General features: G+C 37.5%; 1 protein-coding gene across 1 annotated transcript in view; it reads right to left on the bottom strand.

The window, feature by feature from the left end:
* Nucleotides 1–3,506: 3,506 nt before the first annotated feature.
* Nucleotides 3,507–21,988, bottom strand: part of FIGN (fidgetin, microtubule severing factor) — a 125,357-nt gene continuing 106,875 nt past the window's right edge. Inside the window, exon 3 of the mRNA XM_061135161.1 lies at nt 3,507–6,512. Within this exon, the coding sequence (XP_060991144.1) occupies nt 4,258–6,512 (2,255 nt within the window). The 3' untranslated portion in view covers nt 3,507–4,257. The remainder of the gene's footprint in view (nt 6,513–21,988) is intronic.

Genomic DNA, 21,988 nt, shown 5'->3' with positions numbered 1-21,988 from the left:
TTAGTCACAAGTACAGCTGGTTTTGAATTCTGAAACACTAATAGCTCCATGTTTGCTAATGTGCTTCATATGAAAATCAGCAGGTGATTCAACAACCGAAGGCTTTACTTTTCAAAAGAAAAAACATCGAAATGCTTTGAATTGTAAAGTGGTCATGTATATCTCTGCATATATGAAGAGAGGAAGTAACCAGTTGTTTCCGAATAATGTAAAATAGACAGTTTTAAAGTTCAAATAGTTGGTGGTGAAAACAGCACACATACATACACACAAACATACACGCTAATTATATATATATATATGTATATATATTAGAACTTTAGTGGCCTCAATAGTTCAACAAACTGTGTCCCTTTCACTTTGCAAAATTGTTTCAATGATCATGATACCCAATTCTTGTTAAAAAAACAAACAAACAAAAAACCATGAGAATGAGATAAAAAAAGTAACTTTCTGCTTGGAGTTGGACACATTTTCAGAGAAATAAATTCTATATGAATCAAAAACATATATTCCAAACCACAAATATATTTAAATTTACAACAACCTATTGTGGGAATTAATTTGGACTTTTTTGGATGTATTCTTCTGAAAACTGCATAGCCAAGTACTATGCAACTGATGTAAATTGACCTTGGTATTTTACATAGCATAGCCTCTGGATAGTTTTTATCACTGGCCCAGATGGTGTTTGGCCTATGTATTTGAGTGGAATGGTTTATTTTCTCCTTGATAGGTTTCAAATGCACAAGAAAACATTATACCCGTCTATCTGCATTTGAGTAGAATACAAACTGACTAATAGATAAACATTCTGTGTGAAAGTAAATAGCCTTAAAGTATACTGCCTTCACATTCCATTGATCAGCTCAGTCAGCAAAGTTTTCTATATTGTCACTAACGTTCTAAATATTTTGGTGAGAAGCATGCCAGAGGTGTAGAGTATTTCCATTGGTGTCACACATAAGGTCATTATGAACTACCTCTTGAATTTCTATTGATCCTTCTACTGAAGTAGTTTCCTTCACTTCCTTTTTGTCCCTGTTGGAAATGTTACTGCAGTTGTGAATAAAGAAACTAGGGGCTGTTAAGTAGACTGGCTCAAATCCCCTGGCCAGACGGCAAGAGATTTGGACTGGCTCATTACCTTACCTTCATTAGCAGCCTTCTCCAAATTCTTAGCAGTCAAAGAAGCCAAGACTATGAAGCCCCATCACTCAGTTGTACCATCACTGATTGTACACATTCAATTCTCAGGATGTGGTACCCCACCCCCACCCCAAGCTCAAGAACGGATGGTCAGAATAGAGCTCATTATTAGGCTAGTCCATAGACAGCTCAAAATGCTGCCACGAAGAATCAAAGACTCACAGGAGAGCACTACCTCCTCAAAGGTCAGCCTTATCTCCTTCAACAGATCTTCATTTCTTCAGCATGCCCAATTTCTTAAGAGATCAAATCCTAGTATTCATTAGGCTAAATGAAATTCACACACAACTTCCGCTTCTGCCTCAATACATGGATTTTTGACCACTCATAGCTCAAAAGTAATTTTTAAGTCATTTAAAGCTAAAAGCCAATATGCGTGACTTTATTTTCACTTTTATAAATGAGTGTAAAACACAATAGTGCAGTCATATATTTGGCATTAACTCTTACTAGCCACAGAAATGTGGGTCAATACTGGATTTTCCAAAGTTGTCTAAATAAGATTGGGTTTGTCAAAACTTGCCAGTTGCTTTCAAGTGAACACAGCATGTTGGCAGAAATGAAATGTGACATCCAAAAGACTGAAAATAGGTCAGTACTGTGCAAAAGTAAACTTGTCAGTGAGATCAATATGAACCTACAATTTAATGGGGATATTAGAATTTCCTTACAATAAGGGACATGTGCAGGGTAGCGCCAGAACACGATTGTAGTGTTTATTCACTTGTGAAAAGCAGAGGAAGTACTTAAATTACTTTTTGTATCCTTAATGAAAGGCACTACTTTTTAATATGGAATATTTATATGTAAGAACAGGTTTAATTGATAGAAAATCATGGTAAATTTAATTCTAGTTCATCTGCTCAGTTTTTAGCAAGAAATTAAGAAAAAAGGGGCGTAATGATCAAGCATCATAAAATCTCAGAAATATCATGATGTCCTTCATTAGCTTTCTCTATGATAAGCATTTCAGAGAATTTGACATTGCGGATGAAATCAGTAAAAAAAAAATATGGAAGGAAAACAAAACAATAACAGAAAGACCTTTCTTAGGGCTTCTCATTGCATTTATTTAAAGTCTGTAAAAATGTACATCACTTTTTGAATACATAAAATGCCAGTGCTTTGCAACAGTTTTGTTACTGCATCTCTCAACTAAAAAAAAAAAAAATAATAATAAAATTAAAAATAAAAACAGGAAAAATACATTCAAAAAGCCAGACTGTACTGCTTCTGCATGGGCAGTGGCTTTGGGAGGCTACGGCCTACTCTGTATCAGTTCAGAGGCATTGCGGAACATCAGTCAGCTAGCAATGTAAAAGTTGCACATAAAGCATTAAAGGATACAAAGAACAACTTGGGGAGCAGCAAAGGAGAGGGAAACTAAGAAAAATGCTACATACACTGTTGCAGTGGGGGTGGGCCCAGGTGGAAGTGAGAAGTGAAGATTGGTATCTATTGGAAACTAGATTTATAGGAAAAGATGAAAGAAAACAAAGTAACACATTTGGCAAGCTGTATCTGTTGGTGTGTGTGTGCATGTGGATGTGTGCACGTGTGTGTGTGTGTGTGTGTGTGTGTGTGTGTGTGTGTCTACTTCCAATTGTCTACTTGACTTTCCAGGAGAAATGTAACAAAACTGAGGTAGAAATGAATGTGGGAGCACTACAGCCCAGAAGATTTCAAAATGAGAAGCAAAATTGCACTGACAAGAGAGGAGTCCAAAAGAAGGAGAGGGGATGCAGACATATTCTCTGTGGACATATATAAGTTGGTTGGTTGCTTTCTGTATTTATTTGTTTGTTTGCTTGTTGGTTTTGGCTGCTATCTTCTGCATTCTGTCAAAAGCATGGCAAGCCTATAAGCTAGATTAGTGAAGAGAATGACACCATTTCCAGCAGTTTTCAGAGAGAACTGGCACATCACCACCACCACCATTACCACCTCTGCAGGAAAAAGACAGTCCTAGTTTTTAGGTACTGTGACTTTCAGGGTCCTAAACAGGTCTTGTGGCTGACTGTTCCAGACACTAACACAAACTGAGTAAATAGCTTTCCATTAACCAGTGTACCTTTTAAGGAAATTTTCACTTCGTTATCAAGGAGCAATGTACGAAGAACTCTTGCAGGTATTGATATAAAGAATTATTCTGCTCTGGTTAATTCCCCATAATTAGTGAAAGAACCTTTTTAAAAAATCCTTCCATTTTTACTTTAAATTGTAAATATTCAGCTGTATCACGCGTCAGTATTTTTCCGGATACATTCAAAGTAATTTTCCTTGCTATTTTCCAATTGTTGAGGTAAACATACATTTTAATATAAAGTAACATTGAAGCCTATCCCATTACTCTCAGCAGTACATAGTGCTTTCAACACATTCCTTTGAGGTACTGTACAAAACACAATCACTTTCCTGAGTTTTTGCAGACAAGAACATTAAAAGAAATGAACTGCAGAAATTAAGGTCCAGATTACCGTTACCCTGTTTTACCTGTTCTTAGCTTAATACTGCAGAACAGACAGGATTGAGGAATACTGTTGCTCTTAAAATGGCAAAAATCTGGTTTTCTGTCGAAACACAACCGTTCATCTCTTTAGTCCAATAATGTTTGAAGTTAAAGCTCTTTATATTAGCACATGCCACCAATGTAATTGTGAGGCAAACAAAAAATAAAGCACCACTCCAGGCACTTGACAGCAACTAAATCTCGAGAACAGCAGAATGGAATCAACACACGAGGTTCACGTCCTTCTGAAATCAACACACTTGCACCTTGCTCCTTGGTGAGTGTTGTCTAGCTTGAACTGAACTGAGCATCGGCAGATGCTTTCTGTCATCTGGGGCTTTCACATCCGAAGGTCTCACTGGATGCCTTCTTCCTCCAAATCTACCCTGACTCGAAAGATGCAACTTAATCGTCTTCTTCCCCAGTACCCTTTGCGATTTAAACACTACTGAAAAGGGGATCTATACCCTATGTAGCAGGTTTGATGTGTGTGTGCGCGCCAACATTCATCACATTTTTTTTTTTTTTTAAAGAAGTTATCACTGACTACAACCAAACATTTTGTTCCATTCAACATACATATCAAGCTCTTTTTGAGATATGCTAGGCTGAATCTTGCAGAAAGCATTTTCAAAGTCTTGATATGTAACCGGCCTCAACTGGCTGGGCATAATGGCTGAAAGGTCTGTGGCTGGCATGGCATGGAGGGGACCCACCACCGCTTCCTGACACAGATGAGCCACGTCTAGCCCAGAAAAGCCTTCTGTGCGCTGGACGAGCAGTGCAAACTCCTTGTCATTGAGACAGTAATTGTGCTGTGAGAGCAGTTGTACTATTATCTGGTGTCTTGCTGTGCTGTCAGGAAGTGGGATTAAAAGTCGTTTCATGAAGTACCTCCGAAGAGATTCGTCTATCTCTTCTGGCTTACTGGTGGCACAGATCACTATGATTTGGTCCTCAGCCGACGTCAGCACAGTGTCCAGCTGCATCAGAAATTCGGTTCTCATCCGACTGACTGGACTGTGTTCCTCACTCACTTGAGAGGAGAGAAGCATGTCAATGTCACTGACGAAAATCACTGAGGGCTGACGACATCTGGCCACGAGGAAAGAGGCGTGGATGATCTTCTCTGCTTCTCCTAACCACTTGGCGAGAAGTCCAGAACCAGCGATCTTGAAAAACGTGGCCCCCAGCTGACTAGCTATGCACCTGCCCAGTAACGTTTTGCCTGTTCCCCGAGGTCCAAATAAAAGGATGCTCCGAGGTAAGGCCGTCAGTCCACTGAACGCGTCTGACCTCAACACAGGCCACAAAACCTCCTCTTTAATGACAGCCTTTACCAGATCGAGACCTGCGATGTCGTTCCAGTCCACTGGCGGTCCTTGGGTGATGATCTCGTTGGTTACCAGGTCGATGAGGTGTGTGTCTGCATTCTTCAGTTGCTCGTCCACGGAGTGGTTGGCTGAGGTAGCTGCGCGGAGTCCGGGGCCCTGCATGGGGTGAGAGAGCAGCTGTCTGTGCTCCTCCCCGTGTTCGCTCATCACGGGCGACGTGTACTTGCCGAAGGATTCACTGGATCTCGATCCCAGTGAATTTTTAGCAGTACTGTAGGAAGGAGGGGTCAGAGCCCTACTGGACTGGCTGCTGAATTTCCTCTGCTGTTCGGAGGACATTAGCTGCTTCGTTGGCTTAAATGCTAAGGATGATGTTTCAGCACTTCTGTCAAAGCCATTCCCCCGGTTTGAGTTTGAAATGCTGCTGTCGGACATTCTGTACATAGGACTCTGTGCGGACCTCTGTTGGCCGTAGCTGTAATTTCCATAGCTGGAGTCCATGTCTCCTTGCCCTGCCATGTAGAAAGCTTTCCTTTTGAGAGAGCTCGCCGAGCTGTTTGCCAGCGCCGAGGGCGCGATCGGCGTCAGGCCGTGGCCCTGGTAGGTGTAGCCAGCTACAGTGGTGGGGGGCAGGGGTGTGGGGGCAGGGATTCCTGAAGGCAGATATGCTGAAGGAGGAGGGGGCGCCCCCCCGGGGCTGTACCCCGACCCCACAGCGGTCTGCGGAGGATAGCTCGCAGCGGGGTAGCTGTAACTGGCAAGGTTGGAAGTCCCGTTGTAGCCCGGGACCAGCGCCGGCGGCGGGGGAGGCGGCGGCGGCGGCTGGAGGAGCCCGGAGCTGTGCAGGGGAGAAGGGTGCGGTGACGGAAGTGCGGGTGCGGGCTGGCCACTGTACGTAGAATGCAAATACGAGCCGTTGTATCCCGGGGCGTATTCCTGAGACGGGAGCCCTGCGTGAAGACTAGGTACAGTGTGGCTTCCACAGGTACTGCTCGAATAACTAGGTTCTGCCAGGTTGCTGGCCACCCCAGGAGAGCTCCCTATGCTCGCAGAGACATCTGCTGGAGGGAGGGCTGAACTGACTCCAGCTTTGCTGGCGGTGATCACATCCGGAACACAGTTCATGGGATAAACAGCGTCTGAATTCAAGGAAGGCTGCCAGGGTTCACTTTCATTCTTCCGACCATTCACTAGTCCTGATGGTGCATCCGAGTAGTTGCTGAGTACGGGTCGGTCCACAGGGCCTTCCAAGATGCCAGAATACTTCTCTGCATATTTTTTTAGTAGGTTGGATGCCGTCAGAGCAGATATGTCATCGTTTGCCCAGGCGTACTGGTAGGTGCGCTGCAAATGACCTCTGTAAGCTTCAACTTTGTGGGCGGGAGACCGAGTGGTGGAAGTGATGTCAAAGTGCTGTTCGGGCCACTGGGCGTGCTCCGGCGTCCACTGCATCTTCAAGCCTAAAGATTTGGGGGAAGAAGGTTCATTTATTTAGATACTCATCAGAACTGTTAAAGCTTTTCCACCCAACTTCTTTTGTTACCCGTTATTTTCTACCAACGATAGTGACATTATAAAGGATTTCCACAGTTTATGACACCTATTATGGTCTCTACCATGCACACATCTGAAAAGGGACTGAATTTCAGCCCTGGATAAAAAGTAAACTGAATTTAAATGAAAACTCTGTAGAAGACCTACATTTTTTTCATTCTTGAGTAATAAGCAAATTTATTTCTGCTAAGCCCATAGAGTTACTTGCTACACACACACAGAAACACATATATATGTACACACACATCCCTGTCAAATTAGAATTCAATCACAGGTTCTCACAATATAATATGCATACATTTTAAACATCTAGCACGTGATAGTATTAACATGTGCCATATCTAGCTATCCTGCCTCTTCACACCACACTTTCTGTTTTATATTTTAACCAATATAAAAATGAGACACAGCTGACAGATCACATCTAGGATACCTCTCTTATTTGGTACTGAACACCTAGTTAGCACAGTATAATGCTCCCTGTGCAGAACAATATGACACAGACATAGCAGGTCATTCCATAATCCAACTCTCATCTAAAGTGGTCCACGACAGTTTCAAATCTGCTTCGTGGAGTGCAGCAAAGCAATCTCCCAGGCAGCGCTCCATCGCTTTCATCACACAAAGCCTACAACTCGGTATGAATTACAACTGGCTCCTTTCTGCCTCTCAGTCCTGTTGTTGAAACTCTGAAAAAAAAAAAACAAAAACAAAAAACAAGCATCACTTGTCTGTCGGTCTTCTAGCTAGTGTTCTTCTTCCTTCTGTTATCATCTTTCTCTCTGCCTTACAGCTTCCAAGGTACTAAGAGGGGAGGATATATATATATATATGTATATATGTATGCATATATATTCATATATATTCATGAAGAGAGTAAGGGGGAGATAGGAAAGAAGCAGGTAAAAGGGAAGATAAGAACAGAGAGAATCTGGATTTTGACTCTTTTCTAAGTGTAGTGGCACATACTCGAATGTACAATGAGAAAATGAGATGCTACATGTATGTAACTCTATCATCTGCTACTAAGTGAAGCAAGATGACTATGTAGCCAACTATACAGGACTATTTTCTCATTTAAGAGCAAATACAAAGCAAGGACTTCCCTGGTTGTCCCAGCGGTTAAGAATCCACCTTGCAATGCAGGGAATGCAGGTCTGATCCTTAGTTGGGGAACTAAGATCCCATACTCTGTGGGGCGACTAAGCCTGAGCACCACGACTGAGACTGAGCCTGCACACCGCAATTAGAGAATCTGTGCACGGCAATGAAAGATCCCGAGTGCTGCAACTAAGACCCACCACAGCCAAATAAATAAATATATTTAAAAAGAGATAGAAAATATCAAGCAGAGTTAGAGAATCATTTCAATTTTACAGTTTACAGAGAGACCTTAGACATTACCTTACTTCCCACATTAGGGAACCAGTACCCAAAGGGATTTATAATGTACCCTTGAGGACTCTCATATACTTAAGTTACAGAAGAGCACTGGAACCCTGTTCTATTTCGCAGTGCTGACTCCTCCTAATCTCTTCTTGATTGGAACACTTCCTATTCTGATACAGCTATATTAAGCAGGCTTCCTTAATCTCCTTTGTATTACCCTAAGTGAATTTTGCAAACTCTCTTGTGCCCTCTGGCAGCGATTCCTTGATAAGAAGGAGGTCTGGTCTAAATGAAGCATCTGTGGCATCAGCTCCCTTCTGAATTACCGCAGTCTATGTTGACAGCTCCTACCCCCTTATGCTTTCCTCCTCCAACCCCTTTAGCTCTTCATTACCTGACTCTGGCTTCTGGCATGGCCAGCTCTGACTTACGGAGCTAAACTGAACATAGCACGGAGTTTGGTAACAGAATGGCATGTCGATTCCCTTCTGACTCCCTCTTCCTTGTTTGCAAAACCACTGCACCAGACACTGGAAGTTAATTAGCAGGATGATGCTGTGCTAATTGTGTTAATTTACAAGGTTTTAGTCAAAGAGAATCATGCCAGGGCTGGCACTGCTGTCAGGCTTCCGACTTAATGATTAAGAAATACTGAAAACAAGGTGGGAAGGATTGCAGTAATTACACAATAAATGAATAAAGCAACAGGATTCATTTGCAAATATATTTTACTGCAATTGTACTCATTTGCATTTGGATTTTAAAAAAGGATCCATGTAGATATTCATTTGCAAATCACCATCTCAGTTAAAATTAAATCTGAATGCTGCACTGTATAACTTAATCAAGCTTCATATATATGAATATATAATGAATTTTTTAGTAAAAAAAATCTAAATGCCTTACTTCTCTTGTATACACAATAGATTCTTTACTTTTCTGCATCTCCCCCCAAATCATCATGTCTCTCTTTTAAAACTGTATTTTAAAAAATAATCTCATCAATTGGAAAGAATATATTATAAAGTCCTGATAAAGTGTAGCTGGCATCATTTCACTTAAGAGGAACTCCGGATTGTATTGGGGGGGGGGGTGGCGTGCAGGGGAGTCTTCTAGGAAGAACTAAAGTGATATTCTTAATTGTTTCTGCTTTCTCAATCATTACTTTTTAAGGGGGAGGAAAACACACTGCAAAATGGGTGAAATGACCGAGACCACACTTAAAGGGGAAAAGATGCAATTTTAATGAAGCAGCATTTCAGGAATCATACTTTCATTAAATTCAACTGGAAATTATTAAGAGCAAATCACCAGGAACCAATCGCAAGTAATCAGTATCTAAATTCTTCTAGTGTCATGGGATTTACTTTCAAGCCTTATAAAAACGAGAGAATATTAATGTGACTGTAATGTAGAACTGTCTAAAAGACCTACAAATTCATTAGTCCTGTAAATTATTTCCAGGGAATTTCTATTAGGATTTTTTTTCTTTAAAAGATTACCAAAATACAGAGTTGAGAAAACAAGAAAACACATATGCTATGAGTAGGAATTCGATTAGATTGATACAGAAGAAACATGAATAAGTATCTTGAAAAAAAAGGTCTCAAAAATAATTTAGGAGTCACAGGCAATGGAATTTTTTTCACAAACACAACACATACACACACATGTACACACACACACCCATGAAAGGTCTGGCTTCCTTTCAGTTAGCTGAGCTAAGTCATTATTGGCATTATTCAACAAACATACATAACAAACATGATTTTTTCTATTAAAAAAAGTGTCTGATTTTTAGAAAATGAGACCACTTTAGCTTTAGAATAATTATTTTAAAAAATAACCCAAAAGGGCAACTTTCACCTCCATTGGGCTTAAAATTTTCCTTGTAAATTAATCATTTGTAAAATATATGCACAAGTTTTTTAGTAAGTTATAGTCACTGTGAAAGACAGGAATATAAAATTTAAATAAAACAGGTTGGCCATTTTCACTGGGTAGTAAAATGCATAGTTTAACTGCATAGTTTCACTCTAGCAAAAATAATTAAATTTCTTAAGATTTCTATTTCATCTGAAATTAAGCAAAAATCCTATCAAAATTATTTATTTGGAACAATTACTGGATACACCATTGCCTTTTGATTCTCATGCTATTTTTGGATGTGCTTACCAAGATAATTGAAAGTTTATTTATTGATTCATACTAAATAACAACCTAATAAGCAAGGCTGCAAAAGTTAAGATCGAGCTTCTGTTAAATAACCTTAAGAGAACAGAATTATTCACATCCCCTGAAACACGAGTATTTATCGTACTTTAAAATCATTAATAGCATTTGAAAGTATAAATTAATAGCTAAACCATAAACTAGTTCCTAATATTAGTAGGCGCTCAAGAAGCCAGTGTTCAGGAGACTGTCCTGATCTATAGGAGCACAAAGAACTTCTTCCTCAGTTTCTTGAATTTTAATACTAATTAGAAATAGAACTAATGAAACTTCTTTTCATTGTCATTATTATTGTTCTATTTATTTGTGGTGATAGTTCTGACGTGCAATGGAAGTAAAATGAAGAGCCAAATGTTCTTTAAACAAACTATCACACTCCCTTTGATTACACTGCTGTTATCTGTAAGAAGTAGCACATGCGTGTCATTTAACTTGGCACCCAAATAATAAGATGGGTTTAAAAAAAGCTTGTATATGGTTTCTCTTTGGAACATGAAGAGAAAAACCTCAGAAACAACACTATTTTAATGTTATTAGAAACAGGACTCCAGCACAATAACTCCCACTGCCGTCTAGAAATAGCTTAATAGGAACAATAAAAATTCAGAAAACAGTGGAAAGTAAGAAAAACAGTTCAAGATAATTGAAGAATTGTTCCAAAACATCAATTTTTATTTTTGAAAGTATCATAAAATTCTCAAGAAAACAGCTGGCAGATTTCACAATGCAATGTGTTTGTTTTTAAAATATGTAATTTAATAGAAAATTGCTTTTAAGATACCTTAACATAAGTGTTCACAAGGATGACAGATACTATAGTAAAAAGCCTAAGCATTTTGTTATTTTATTGTAATAGGATGAATTTATGTATATATAATTGAACAAGTCTATAGTTCCCATAAAACTGGTCAATTTGGATAACATTTTCCATTCTTATCATTACTGACCATTTTATAACTTAGATTTAATTACTAAACAGTTGCTGCCTCATTGCTTTATTTCTTCTATTTGACACTTTAATTAGTTTGAAGCAAAACAACTGTGGCATCCTTAAAAGTTTTGTCACAGCTTCAAAATGATAAAGAAACTGTCACACAGAAAAATGACGGGCATAAAAACAACTTGCAGAATAGGAGGAAATTGGGATTAAAAAAACCAGGTCTTCTAGAAAGTATTTTTAGCACACATTCCTGGAAATATTAATCTAAGACTGCCCCACCCACACTCCTGACATATGCTATTCAAAGTTCACGAGGTCTATAAGAGCTGCTCCCTTCTACAAGGTTCCCATAGGGTAATTCTGGCCGTCAGGGACTCTGCCTTCATTTGCAGGTTTTCTCAGACTTCCTAAGGGCAGGCACCCGAGGCAAACACCTGCAGGCATGGCAGGCTTGCTCTAAAAGCTGCATAGCGCTCACACAGGCCTGCATGACATCCTTACACCTAGTACACTCCTTTGGGCTACTGTACTTCTGAACCTTTCATTATCATTTAAAAACAAACAAACTGCACACTATACTCACCAAGATTCTCTCTAGAAAACAAACACTACTGGTGTAAATATAATAAAGTAATTTTAATAGTTGACAGCCCCCTTAGCCTAATAATGCAACAGATTCATCATCTGCTAGGTAGGAAATGGCAGAACTAACACAGAACATTCAAAATTTCAAGTAGACAGTAGCAAACACATTCACTGAATAATCAGAGACATCTGAGACAGAAAGGACAGACTTTTGGTCACAGTGGGGGAAGGAGAGGGTGGGATGATTTGAGAGAGTAGCATTGAAACATATACATTGAACATAAACACTGAAACATATATATTACCAGATGTAAAAGAGATAGCCAGTGGAAAGTTGCTGTTTGATGCAGGGAACCCAAAGCTGGTGCTCTGTGACACCCTAGAGGTGTGGGATGGGGGGCGGGGGGAGATGGGAGGGAGGTTCAGTACGGAGGGACATATGTATGCCTATGGCTGATTCATGTAGATATAGGGCAGAAACCATCACAACATTGTATCACGCAATTATCCTCCAAAAGAAAAAAAAAAAGTAGTTTAAGAGGGGGACTATAAACTTCCTGGCACTGAAAACTGGCTCCATGCAGTTATCTACTTACCTTTATCCTTCAAGCAGAGTGATGACCAATTGAAATCTCCTACAGACTAAGAGCATTCTCCTTTTGTGTACCCACCCTCATAAGCCAAGAGGCCAACACAGCAGTATCTAGTATGACCTGTTCTAATCTAATTGATCTGAAATCTTCCTTAGTCCATTTCCTAGTAACTCTTAGACTGAAAATGTGATATCATATTTAAAAGTACTATCAGGTGAAAAGTGAAGGGTACAAACACAGAAATATACATTCTCCTTAATCAATTTAAATAGGCTCCATCTTCAGAACACCAAAATGAAAGTCCTTTATAAACTGAATATGATATAGGAACTGTACATCTTAATTAGTCAACAAACTGAGGGTCCACTATGTGTATAAAGCCTTGTGGTTCAATGCTAAGAAATTAAATCAAGGGGATCCATTTACCAGACAATGAACTTTTCCAGTTTTCTGCATTCTTTATAATTTCACATTCTAACGTCTCTTAAACTTGGATTTTAGAGATTAGATCTTTCTAATGACCTAGTCCCCAATCCAGACAGCCTCCGCTATAGTTCAGTACTTCACTTGTCATGGAGTACTATGAGGTTGAAGACTATCTAACACAGTGTTTTATTTGGAGGCACTACTGGATTGTTGGGATAGAATGGACTGGAGAAAACATAAAGAAGGTCCTAGAATTTTGTCTGAAGAGTGAATATCCTGAGCTTGAAAATCAGACCACTGGCCCTGATCCATGCCTTCACTTATTTGTTCTAATCTTGGTGAAATCATCTAAGTATATTATACTCACTTTTTTCAGCCATTTAAATATAGACAATAATGGTATCATATACCTTACCAGGGGGCTTCCCAGGTGGTGCTAGTGGTAAAGAACCCACCTGCCAATGCAGGAGCCACAGGAGAAAAGCAGGTTCTATCCCTGGGTCAGCAAGATCCCCTGGAAGAGGGCATCGGGAACGCACTCCAGTATTCTTGCCTGGAGAATTCCATGGATAGAGGACCTTGGCAGGCTGCAGTCCACAGGGTCGCTGTACAGAGTCAGACAGGACTGAAACGGCTGAGCACACACGCACATATACCTTACTGGATTGTTACTAAGGTTACCTAAAGCAGCAATATTTGGGAAAATAATTTCCAACTGTGACCTGCTACACAAGTGTTTCTTGTTATGCATTTATTTTGAAAAAGCCAGAGATGAATTAAACACAAAACAAAATAAAACTGACTAGACAGAAGAAGAACTAAAATGACTCCTAGAATTTATAAATCACTTTTTCTTCAACGTCTGGACAGCTACTGAAAGGGAAATTTTCCATTAGGTATGTTGGTTGTAAGAAAGGGATAGGAATTCTTTCATACTCAGCAAAACACAGAGCATGATCTTCTTAATCAAAAAGATGTCAAAAATTCAAACTATTTTATAGTATTTATTCTTTATGGTGTTTGTGACTCACTGTGGAGACCACAAGTAAGAAACAACAGATATTTAAAACCAGTTAAGGATGATCTCACAGCCCACAGTCTGAAAATAAGATATTCTAATTATATAGCAATACTGTCAAAGAGTTTTCTCTTTAAATCACACTTTCATACCTCAAGACTCCAAATTATAATACAGTTTGCAGCAAATTACTCCCTCCCCCTACTCTACCTTATTTGCATAAAGCAAGCCTTTTTAAAACTCACAAAGGCATTTATGGCTAAATGGTCCTTAGTAAATACAGTTTAAATACTTCACCATCCAATATAGAGAAATTGCTACCTGACAGCCAGAAGGCAGCACATAACCTGTAACTATGTTTTGTTTGGCCAGTCCAGAGTTTTAAAAATCAGTCAACTTAATAATAAAAGAAACTGTATTTCTGTATATCCCACTTTTTCAAGACAAGCTGATTGATCTTATAAGACTAGCTCTCATTCTTGCCTGGCAACCATTGGCCAAATCTGAGGTCCCACTAGACATGGCATGCCCTCTCTCTACTTTGTCATGAAACTCCAACTTCCTATTACAACATCAGATATTTCTACAGTATCTGCTGGTCACATAAGCAGTTAAAATTATGATTTCACTCTGAAGCTCCAAGCTTTAGTTTTTCCACTTAAGTACATTTTCTTGAAAACCAGCAAGTATAGTACTTTAAAACTTAAAAAAAGTAGTGCCTTTAGATTAAAATTTTCCGAATTCTTTTTATTAGACGCATTCCTGCCCTCCTACTCAAAGCACAGGGAAAATATTTGATATTTTCCTTGATGATTCAGTGTCACTAGTACAACGGTGTAAAATGAGAAATGATTCCTTAAAAACACTGGTCTCCAGACTGCTGTCATTTCAGTGTTCCCCCCTGCTTGCTTTGATTTGTTAGATACTTTTTCTAGTTGTTTTCCACATTAAGTCTCCGCCATTCCTAATATTCTCCCCAAATATGCCATAGGTTCTTATTCCACAAACCAATACTTCATTTAATAGTAATAGTCAATCATAACTTCTAGTACAACTTTTGAGACTTTAAGTTACTCCAAACTTATGCTACTTAATTCTTATAGAAATTTGTTGGGTAGGTGATATCTGGATAAGCAACTGATCTTATTCTATATGTCATCCTTTTAGGCTTTAAAAGCAAGTATTCAATATTACAGACATCATGACTTGGACTAGAATGGCATATACCCTGTCCTTCAATTAAATTTGTGGGTAGCTTATGATCTGAATCAGTTTCCCTAAAATGCATTAAATTTTATTCATGGCAACAAAATATTCACTCATCAAACCATAAATAGAAGAATTGTTGGTTGTTCAGCTGCTGAGTTGTGTCTGACTCTTAACGACCCATGGACTACAGCGTGCCAGGCTTCCCTATCCTTCAACAATTCTTCTATTTTAAATAAGGCCTACAAGAAAGCAAGAGCAGAAACTGAGAGATAAATTAGGAAACTGGTACTTAGCTTCAGGTAAGGGATCCTGGAAGCATGGATGAGGGTTAGGACAACTTAAATAAATAATTATTCTTCTCCTGTGGGGGTTCACAAAATTTCCCATATGTAAAAATATTCAAGTGAATATACAATCACACTCACAGAAAATCCATATATTTTAAAATTATAGTTCAGATTTGTGGGTTTTCCTCTTTGCAGGGGGGTAGTTTTACAAAAGCATATGTGTACAAGTTTTTGAATTATCATCTAAATCAAGTAAAAAGCAGTGTCCAAAATTTTGTGCATATCCTACCATAATTAATTCAAAAGAATGCACAAGTATGTGTATACATGCAATTTAAAATATACAGATGATTCACACTCTGAATCTTAGTATTAAGTGTCAGGTGTTATCAACTATTGCAAGGGAAACAGTTTGAGGGTTAGTGGGTAAGAGGACTGACATTACCATGTTGAATCAGATGTAATTCTACCGCTGTGAATGATTTTAGACAATTTTAATCACTTTAAATCGTGCTTTGTAGTTAACCTTTAAAGTTGTTACTTTATGGCCTTTTATTTCTCATTCTGTCTCTTCCCTTTTTCTATATACGTTTTCAATCCATTAAGGCCATCTACCCTTCCCCCACTCCGGTTCTTTTTGTCATACGAAGATCATCAGGGCACACACATATGTCCATAGGGACTGCCAGGGCTAATGAATATGTATGTTCTGTGTCACAACAGAGCACTCCCCTTGTTCTGCAGTATCAACCCTCTTATGTGTGTAAATAACAGGTGAGCTGTAGCGTGCAGGGATAAACGGGGTTAACACAACCTGAGAGCCCCGCGCTAGAGTCACAGGATCCAGCCTGTATGACTGGTCCAGAAAGAGAAAGCCAAATGCCGCAAGTACGGCACACTTTCTATGTGTTCTGAGTATTTATTTTAAAAAAGGATTCTGCTGAGATAACATTACTATCCTCCTGAAAGTCTGAGGTAATTTCAGTTGATTCTCCAGATACTCTTGTGCCATAGAAAATAAATTTGCACTTTTAATTAACACAAACCGGGCATGGTACCAATCTTGAATTATGACATGGCTGGCTAATGTCCTTGTTCACACTGCTAAAATGTTATGTTAATCGTTATGTGTGCGTAGTGCTATTTGTAAATAGTTATTTGCATGTGCCTATTCTATTTCAAGTATATATAAGTCTAAAGCTCAATTTAGTTATATTTAAGCTGAACTACATTCATTGTTGCCCAATATACCTTACTGACAGAGGTCAGTAAACAAGTTCAGAATCTCTCAAGCCCCATGACCTTGTGTAAGATGGAATTTGCATTTAACCTCTTTTTCTGTTCCTCTGAAACCTTGCTCTAAAAAGACAGGTTACATAAAACAAAATAAATTATTAAGACTACTTATTTAATTTGGTGGTCTCTCTCACGTAATTAGACAAAGGAGTAAAAATACTATTTACATATAGGTATACAACTTCAACCATTCTCCTTAAAAACTCATCACTTAAGGTGACTCTAAAGTGTGCAAAGCCCAGACAAAATTTGTTTAGGTTACTTATGCATTTTTCTCTTTTTGACAATCCGTGCATTAATTTTTAATGCAATAACAAAATAGTGCCTTGGACTTTGATAAAAATATTCTATAGTCAAGGCTGGGTGACACAGTGCATTAATTCAGTGTCCTTCACTCCTGGGACCTGTGTATAATTTAGTCCAGCCTGAAGAAAATAACTTTAATCTGAAGGCAATGGAAAGCAACACATGAAATGAATTTTTGTAGGTTTAGTGTTGTTTTGTCCATATAAGACAACATATGAAGATAAACTGCTACAGAATACAACCAACATGGTCAAGGATTAAAAGTGAAGAGCTCTTAGTAACAACAGTAGTTTCCTCTCTTCTCCATTCTCCCTACCTGGCCCCATTCTATGGTTTGGCGATACAAATCTGAGAACCATCACTATCTGTAATTCTGATGCTCTCATTTCCAGACAAACAGAACATTGTTAAAGTGCGGTGTGAATGACAGTCCAGTCATTAGCAGTGTTGGCTCTTCCTTTTGTAAAAACAAAGAATGCTGCGTAATGAAACAGACACAGAAGAAAGGGTTATAGCATCTTTAAAGAAAGTGGCATTTCCTTTCCTAGAGGGGGTGTCCAACAAAGTAATCCTTGGGGAAAGCTAACAATAGAAGGTACTACAAACGAATTGTTTCTTCAGATTCCATCTTAAGTGCATTCTCCATGACAATATTCAACTGCATAGTTTCATCTACCGTTAGTATACACAAGGTCATTGTGATTAAAAAAAAAAAAAACTGAAAATGTTTAGGTTTGGACTAAACTGAATAAACGGTTGATCCACTGGCATTTGTCACACGAAATACAGATCCTTCTTTTTTGCTTTTAAGTAAGTAAGAGTCGCTCAGTTGTGTCCTACCTACTCTTGTGACCTTATGGACGTAGCCCAGGAGGCTCCTCTTGTCCACGGAATTCTCTAGGCAAGAATACTGGAGTGGGTGGCCATTTCCTTCTCCAAGGGATCTTCCTGACCCAGGGACTGAACCCGGGTCTCCTGCATTGCCGGCAGATTCTTTACCACTGAACCATCAAGGAAGCCCCTTTTACTCATAAATTCTACTTTAATCCCAATCCAACTGTATTCTGTTATGAACAAACACAGCTTACTTTAATATAGCTGTGAAATGTAAGGTTGCTCTCAACCAGTCAATAGAATTTAAAGCTGTTAATGATGTTACTTCTATATGGTGAACACTACTCTATAATTTTAAACTTCTTACTGATGATAATGAACTATTTTATTGGCCTCAGTTTTGCATAAGCTGCAGTATTTGCTAATAATTTTAAGGAAAAGGAAGTTATTTTCCCAGTCATATTTATAAATTAGCAGATAATTTGAAAGAAATTTAATTCAAAATTTGCTAGTTTTAGTTGCTTGTGTTAAAAGAGTAAATAAGTCAAATCTTCCTGCTACCTCTTCAAATATTATACATCCTATGTATCCAAAGTTGCTAAACAACAGGAAAACCAGAACCCTGCAGGTGATACAGGTAGATTATCGAGGAAAATCAAATCTAGGCACTTGTATATGTGTGCTCAAGTATTCAGTCTATAGTTGTGGAAAGGATACAGAGAAAGGGGAAAGATGACAGAGAAGAAAAAGATTTTAAAAAAATGCTTTTATCTTAAAAATGATCTGCTTCATTATTTATAATTTGAACCCAAAGCACATTCTAAGTTATTTAACTAGCATGTACACATAACATTTTAATCAAATATAAGTATCACTTAAAAGTTTTTTTCAGCTATATATTTATTTTTGGTTTGAATCAAGTCATACATTTCAAAAAGTTTCCATAGTTAATAAAAATTAAAAGTCTTATTTATGACCTCAAAATACAGTATGAACATTGCTTCCTTATGCATTTTCAAGGAGGTCTAGGTTTATATATGTAAAGTTTTTCCAAGAAGAAAACCTAATGACAATATTATATATTGACATATGTTCTCAATTTTATTCAGAAAGAAAAACACTTCATTAGAATCTTCTCAGATGAAATATTTAAGAAATCCTTGAAATGCAAAAATTAAAATATATAATAACTGACAGGAAAGTACTCCAATTTAAATTTAGAATTGTTCTTGTGTTTTCTGTACCAAAGTTTTGTGTTTTTTTTTTCCCCCTTAAACAGAATAGAAAATTCACAGAATTAATGAATTATAGGTTTAAAAGTGCATTCCTCCTCACTGAACCTTTAACTGGAACTCCTTTTAAGTAAATACCTGGAACTGGTCTCCTTTTAAGTAAATCTTTTTGAAAGTATCCAAATGCCTACAAGAGTACTATAATTTCCTTTTTCTATGATTTTCAGTCTTACAGCCATTACATGATCACTTAGCTAACTTGAGAAGTTTTTCAGGTTAGTATGTTTTATGGTGCCTTCCTTTTTAAAAATGCTTCTATAGCCAGCCATTGTTTTCATATTTTACTTCAGAAATTATTTTATCCAGCTCAGTGTCAAATGATATTATACTTTAAAAATAATCTATTCAGAAAATATAAAATAGTGGATTGCAAACCCAGCCATAGCTCTCAGAAGCATTAAAATGTTACTAGAATGCCCGAATGACAGCAATGACAGCTTAATCACTTAAAAGGCTTTTTACATTAACAATTTTTTTCTTTCAATTTGAGCAGTATATTCAGGCATGATTTAATAGGAGGTTAGCTGTTAAATGTGGCTAAATAACATACTTTTTAAAAATATAAAAATCAAATTTAGTGTCTAATGAACATTCCTTTACACTTTCTGATGTATTAGTGCACATTCATAAAACTGGGCTTCTTTTATTTTTTTCCTAATATATTTAAAAAAAAAATCAGTGAGATAATTAGCATGCAAAATCCAACAGCTTTCTATATTGTTATGATTTTAAGTAGCAGATCCATGGATAAAACATAATTGAAAGGTGAGCCTATTAATCTGGAGAATAACCTCCACAATCCAAATAGGAAAGAATCATGTTTAAGTCTCCATCTCATTTATAGTTTTATATTCCTAAGGAAAAAAAAAAAACCCACAACAAAGCAGAGAGAAACTAAAGGTGACCTTATTTAGACATATTGGTTAAGGCAGCCTTTGCTGTTTTTAAGCAAACATGATTGTGACTCCACTTTGTCCATCCACTTTCCCAGTGTGTAAATTGGATGATGACTTGGACAATTCTGTCTTCATTAGTGAACTGTGGAAAGGAAATACAGAGGTGGCTTTTTATTTTTTAAACTCTGTAGTGTCTTGTAGCCAGATTCTGAAGCAGCAGGAAAAAAAAAAAAAAAGTTATATATACATATATAAATTTTTTGCTAGACAAGCTGTCGTAATTGAAATGAAGTCTAATCAGACTCATTACTGTTTTCAGCAATTTGCACCACCAAAGATGCTTATTAGGTAACTGTGTTTAATAAACCACTCTTTAGAAAAATACCAGTAATGAGCTCTTAACAGCCAATCTTTAGCGTGAATGTAATGTGAAAAGTGTTCCTAGCGCTGAATAGATTTTCACATTTAGTAGTGTCATAATTAAGCTCCATGAATTGTTGCTGTGATGCTAGATTTATTACAATAATCTTTTTTTTTTTTTTTCCTGCTTGGAAATGCAATCGTCTTCTATTAGAGTTAGATCATATCCAATGTACAGCAAATTTTCGTCTACTGCAAAGCTGGTCGGAAGGTTTTTCAACTGAGGATTTGTTAACAAATGATAAGGAACTGATAACTGATAATTGATTATAATGGATAATTGATGTTATCTATCAAGATTTTCCTCATCAGCATCCCCACACCTCAGGAAAAATCCTTCCTGTAACTTGATTATACATGGAAAGTTACCCAAGATATAAATGTATTATGATCATAAAAAGGAAAAAAATTGCATTTCTTTCACTAAAACATGAGAAAAAAACTGACATACTGAAAGGAATATTTGCAGAAATGTTGGCCTTTCATAATTGCAGTTCCAAATAATGCCACACTGCTTTGTTGGATTGGAGAAGCAAACTGCAACCCACTTCACTATTGTTGCCTGGATTGTTCTTAAAAATGGGAATAACATTTTCCTCTTAGAGTCTTCCTTTTCGTAGCACTCTTTATTAAGATCTTAACATTAAAAAACAGTACTCTCTCTATATACACATACATTATTTATATGCACTAAAGGTGGTCATGAGAGTTAGTTAGTCTTCTTATTGATATGGGCCAAAAAAAAAAAAAAAAAGGCCTGCTACATACCTCTAAAGAGAGGAGTTCTTCCACGCAAGGTGATGAATGTGCTAAAATAAGTATATACCTATAGAATCTATATTGATTAGTCTATCAATAGAGTATATCCAGAGGTATTTCCATGTATATAAAATTATATAGAAGGAACTGAAAATATTTCTTGAGACTTATGAGGAAGCTCTTGAGCTTGTTGTCATGAAAATGTCTCACATGATAAGATAAATATCTTTTGTTTGCTAAACAAACATTCTGAGAGTATTCCATAAAGAGAGTCAATAAATGAAAAAGTACAAAAAACAAACAAACGGAAACCCAGGAGACCAAGAGTTCATACCCATTCATGAGAAAATGTTACGAAGGATTCTGTTAGTGAATGATTCCTCTTCTCCCAATACCCTCTCACTTCTTACCTCAAGCTTCAGGACTCTTAATTGGAGCCAATAAGCTTCCATATCTGTATTTAGCTTTCTGAATCAATAGCTATGAGAACTGAGACTGTCAAATTAATGGCTTGCTTCATCTGATTTTGTGGCATGCACTTCTTTGCATTACAAAGCAGAGAAGAAACCAACTCATTCCCTTATGAATTCCTATAGCTTTCAGATCAAAATATCTTCCAGTTTCTTTGTCTTGACTGAATTCGTATTCAGAACCACAGAAGACAAAGCCAATGTATGAAACTACTAGAAACCTATATTTACGTGCTTAAATGACTTATAGATAAAAAATGAAAAGACAAAAAATTAAGAAAGGGTCCCTTTCAGTGCCTTTGGAATGCCTTATCATAATCTAGAATAACCTAATTTCTGAATCATAGAATTTATGAATGTTTTAGAAAAGAGAGTGGATGTTTTGTATATTTGAATTTATTACAAAAGTGAAGAGGCCCTAAGATGTCAA

Source organism: Dama dama, chromosome 33, assembly GCF_033118175.1.
Source record: "Dama dama isolate Ldn47 chromosome 33, ASM3311817v1, whole genome shotgun sequence".
NCBI lineage: Eukaryota > Metazoa > Chordata > Mammalia > Artiodactyla > Cervidae > Dama > Dama dama.
The sequence above is the reverse complement of the archived record's forward strand: the minus strand, read 5'-3'. Positions and strand labels throughout refer to the sequence as shown.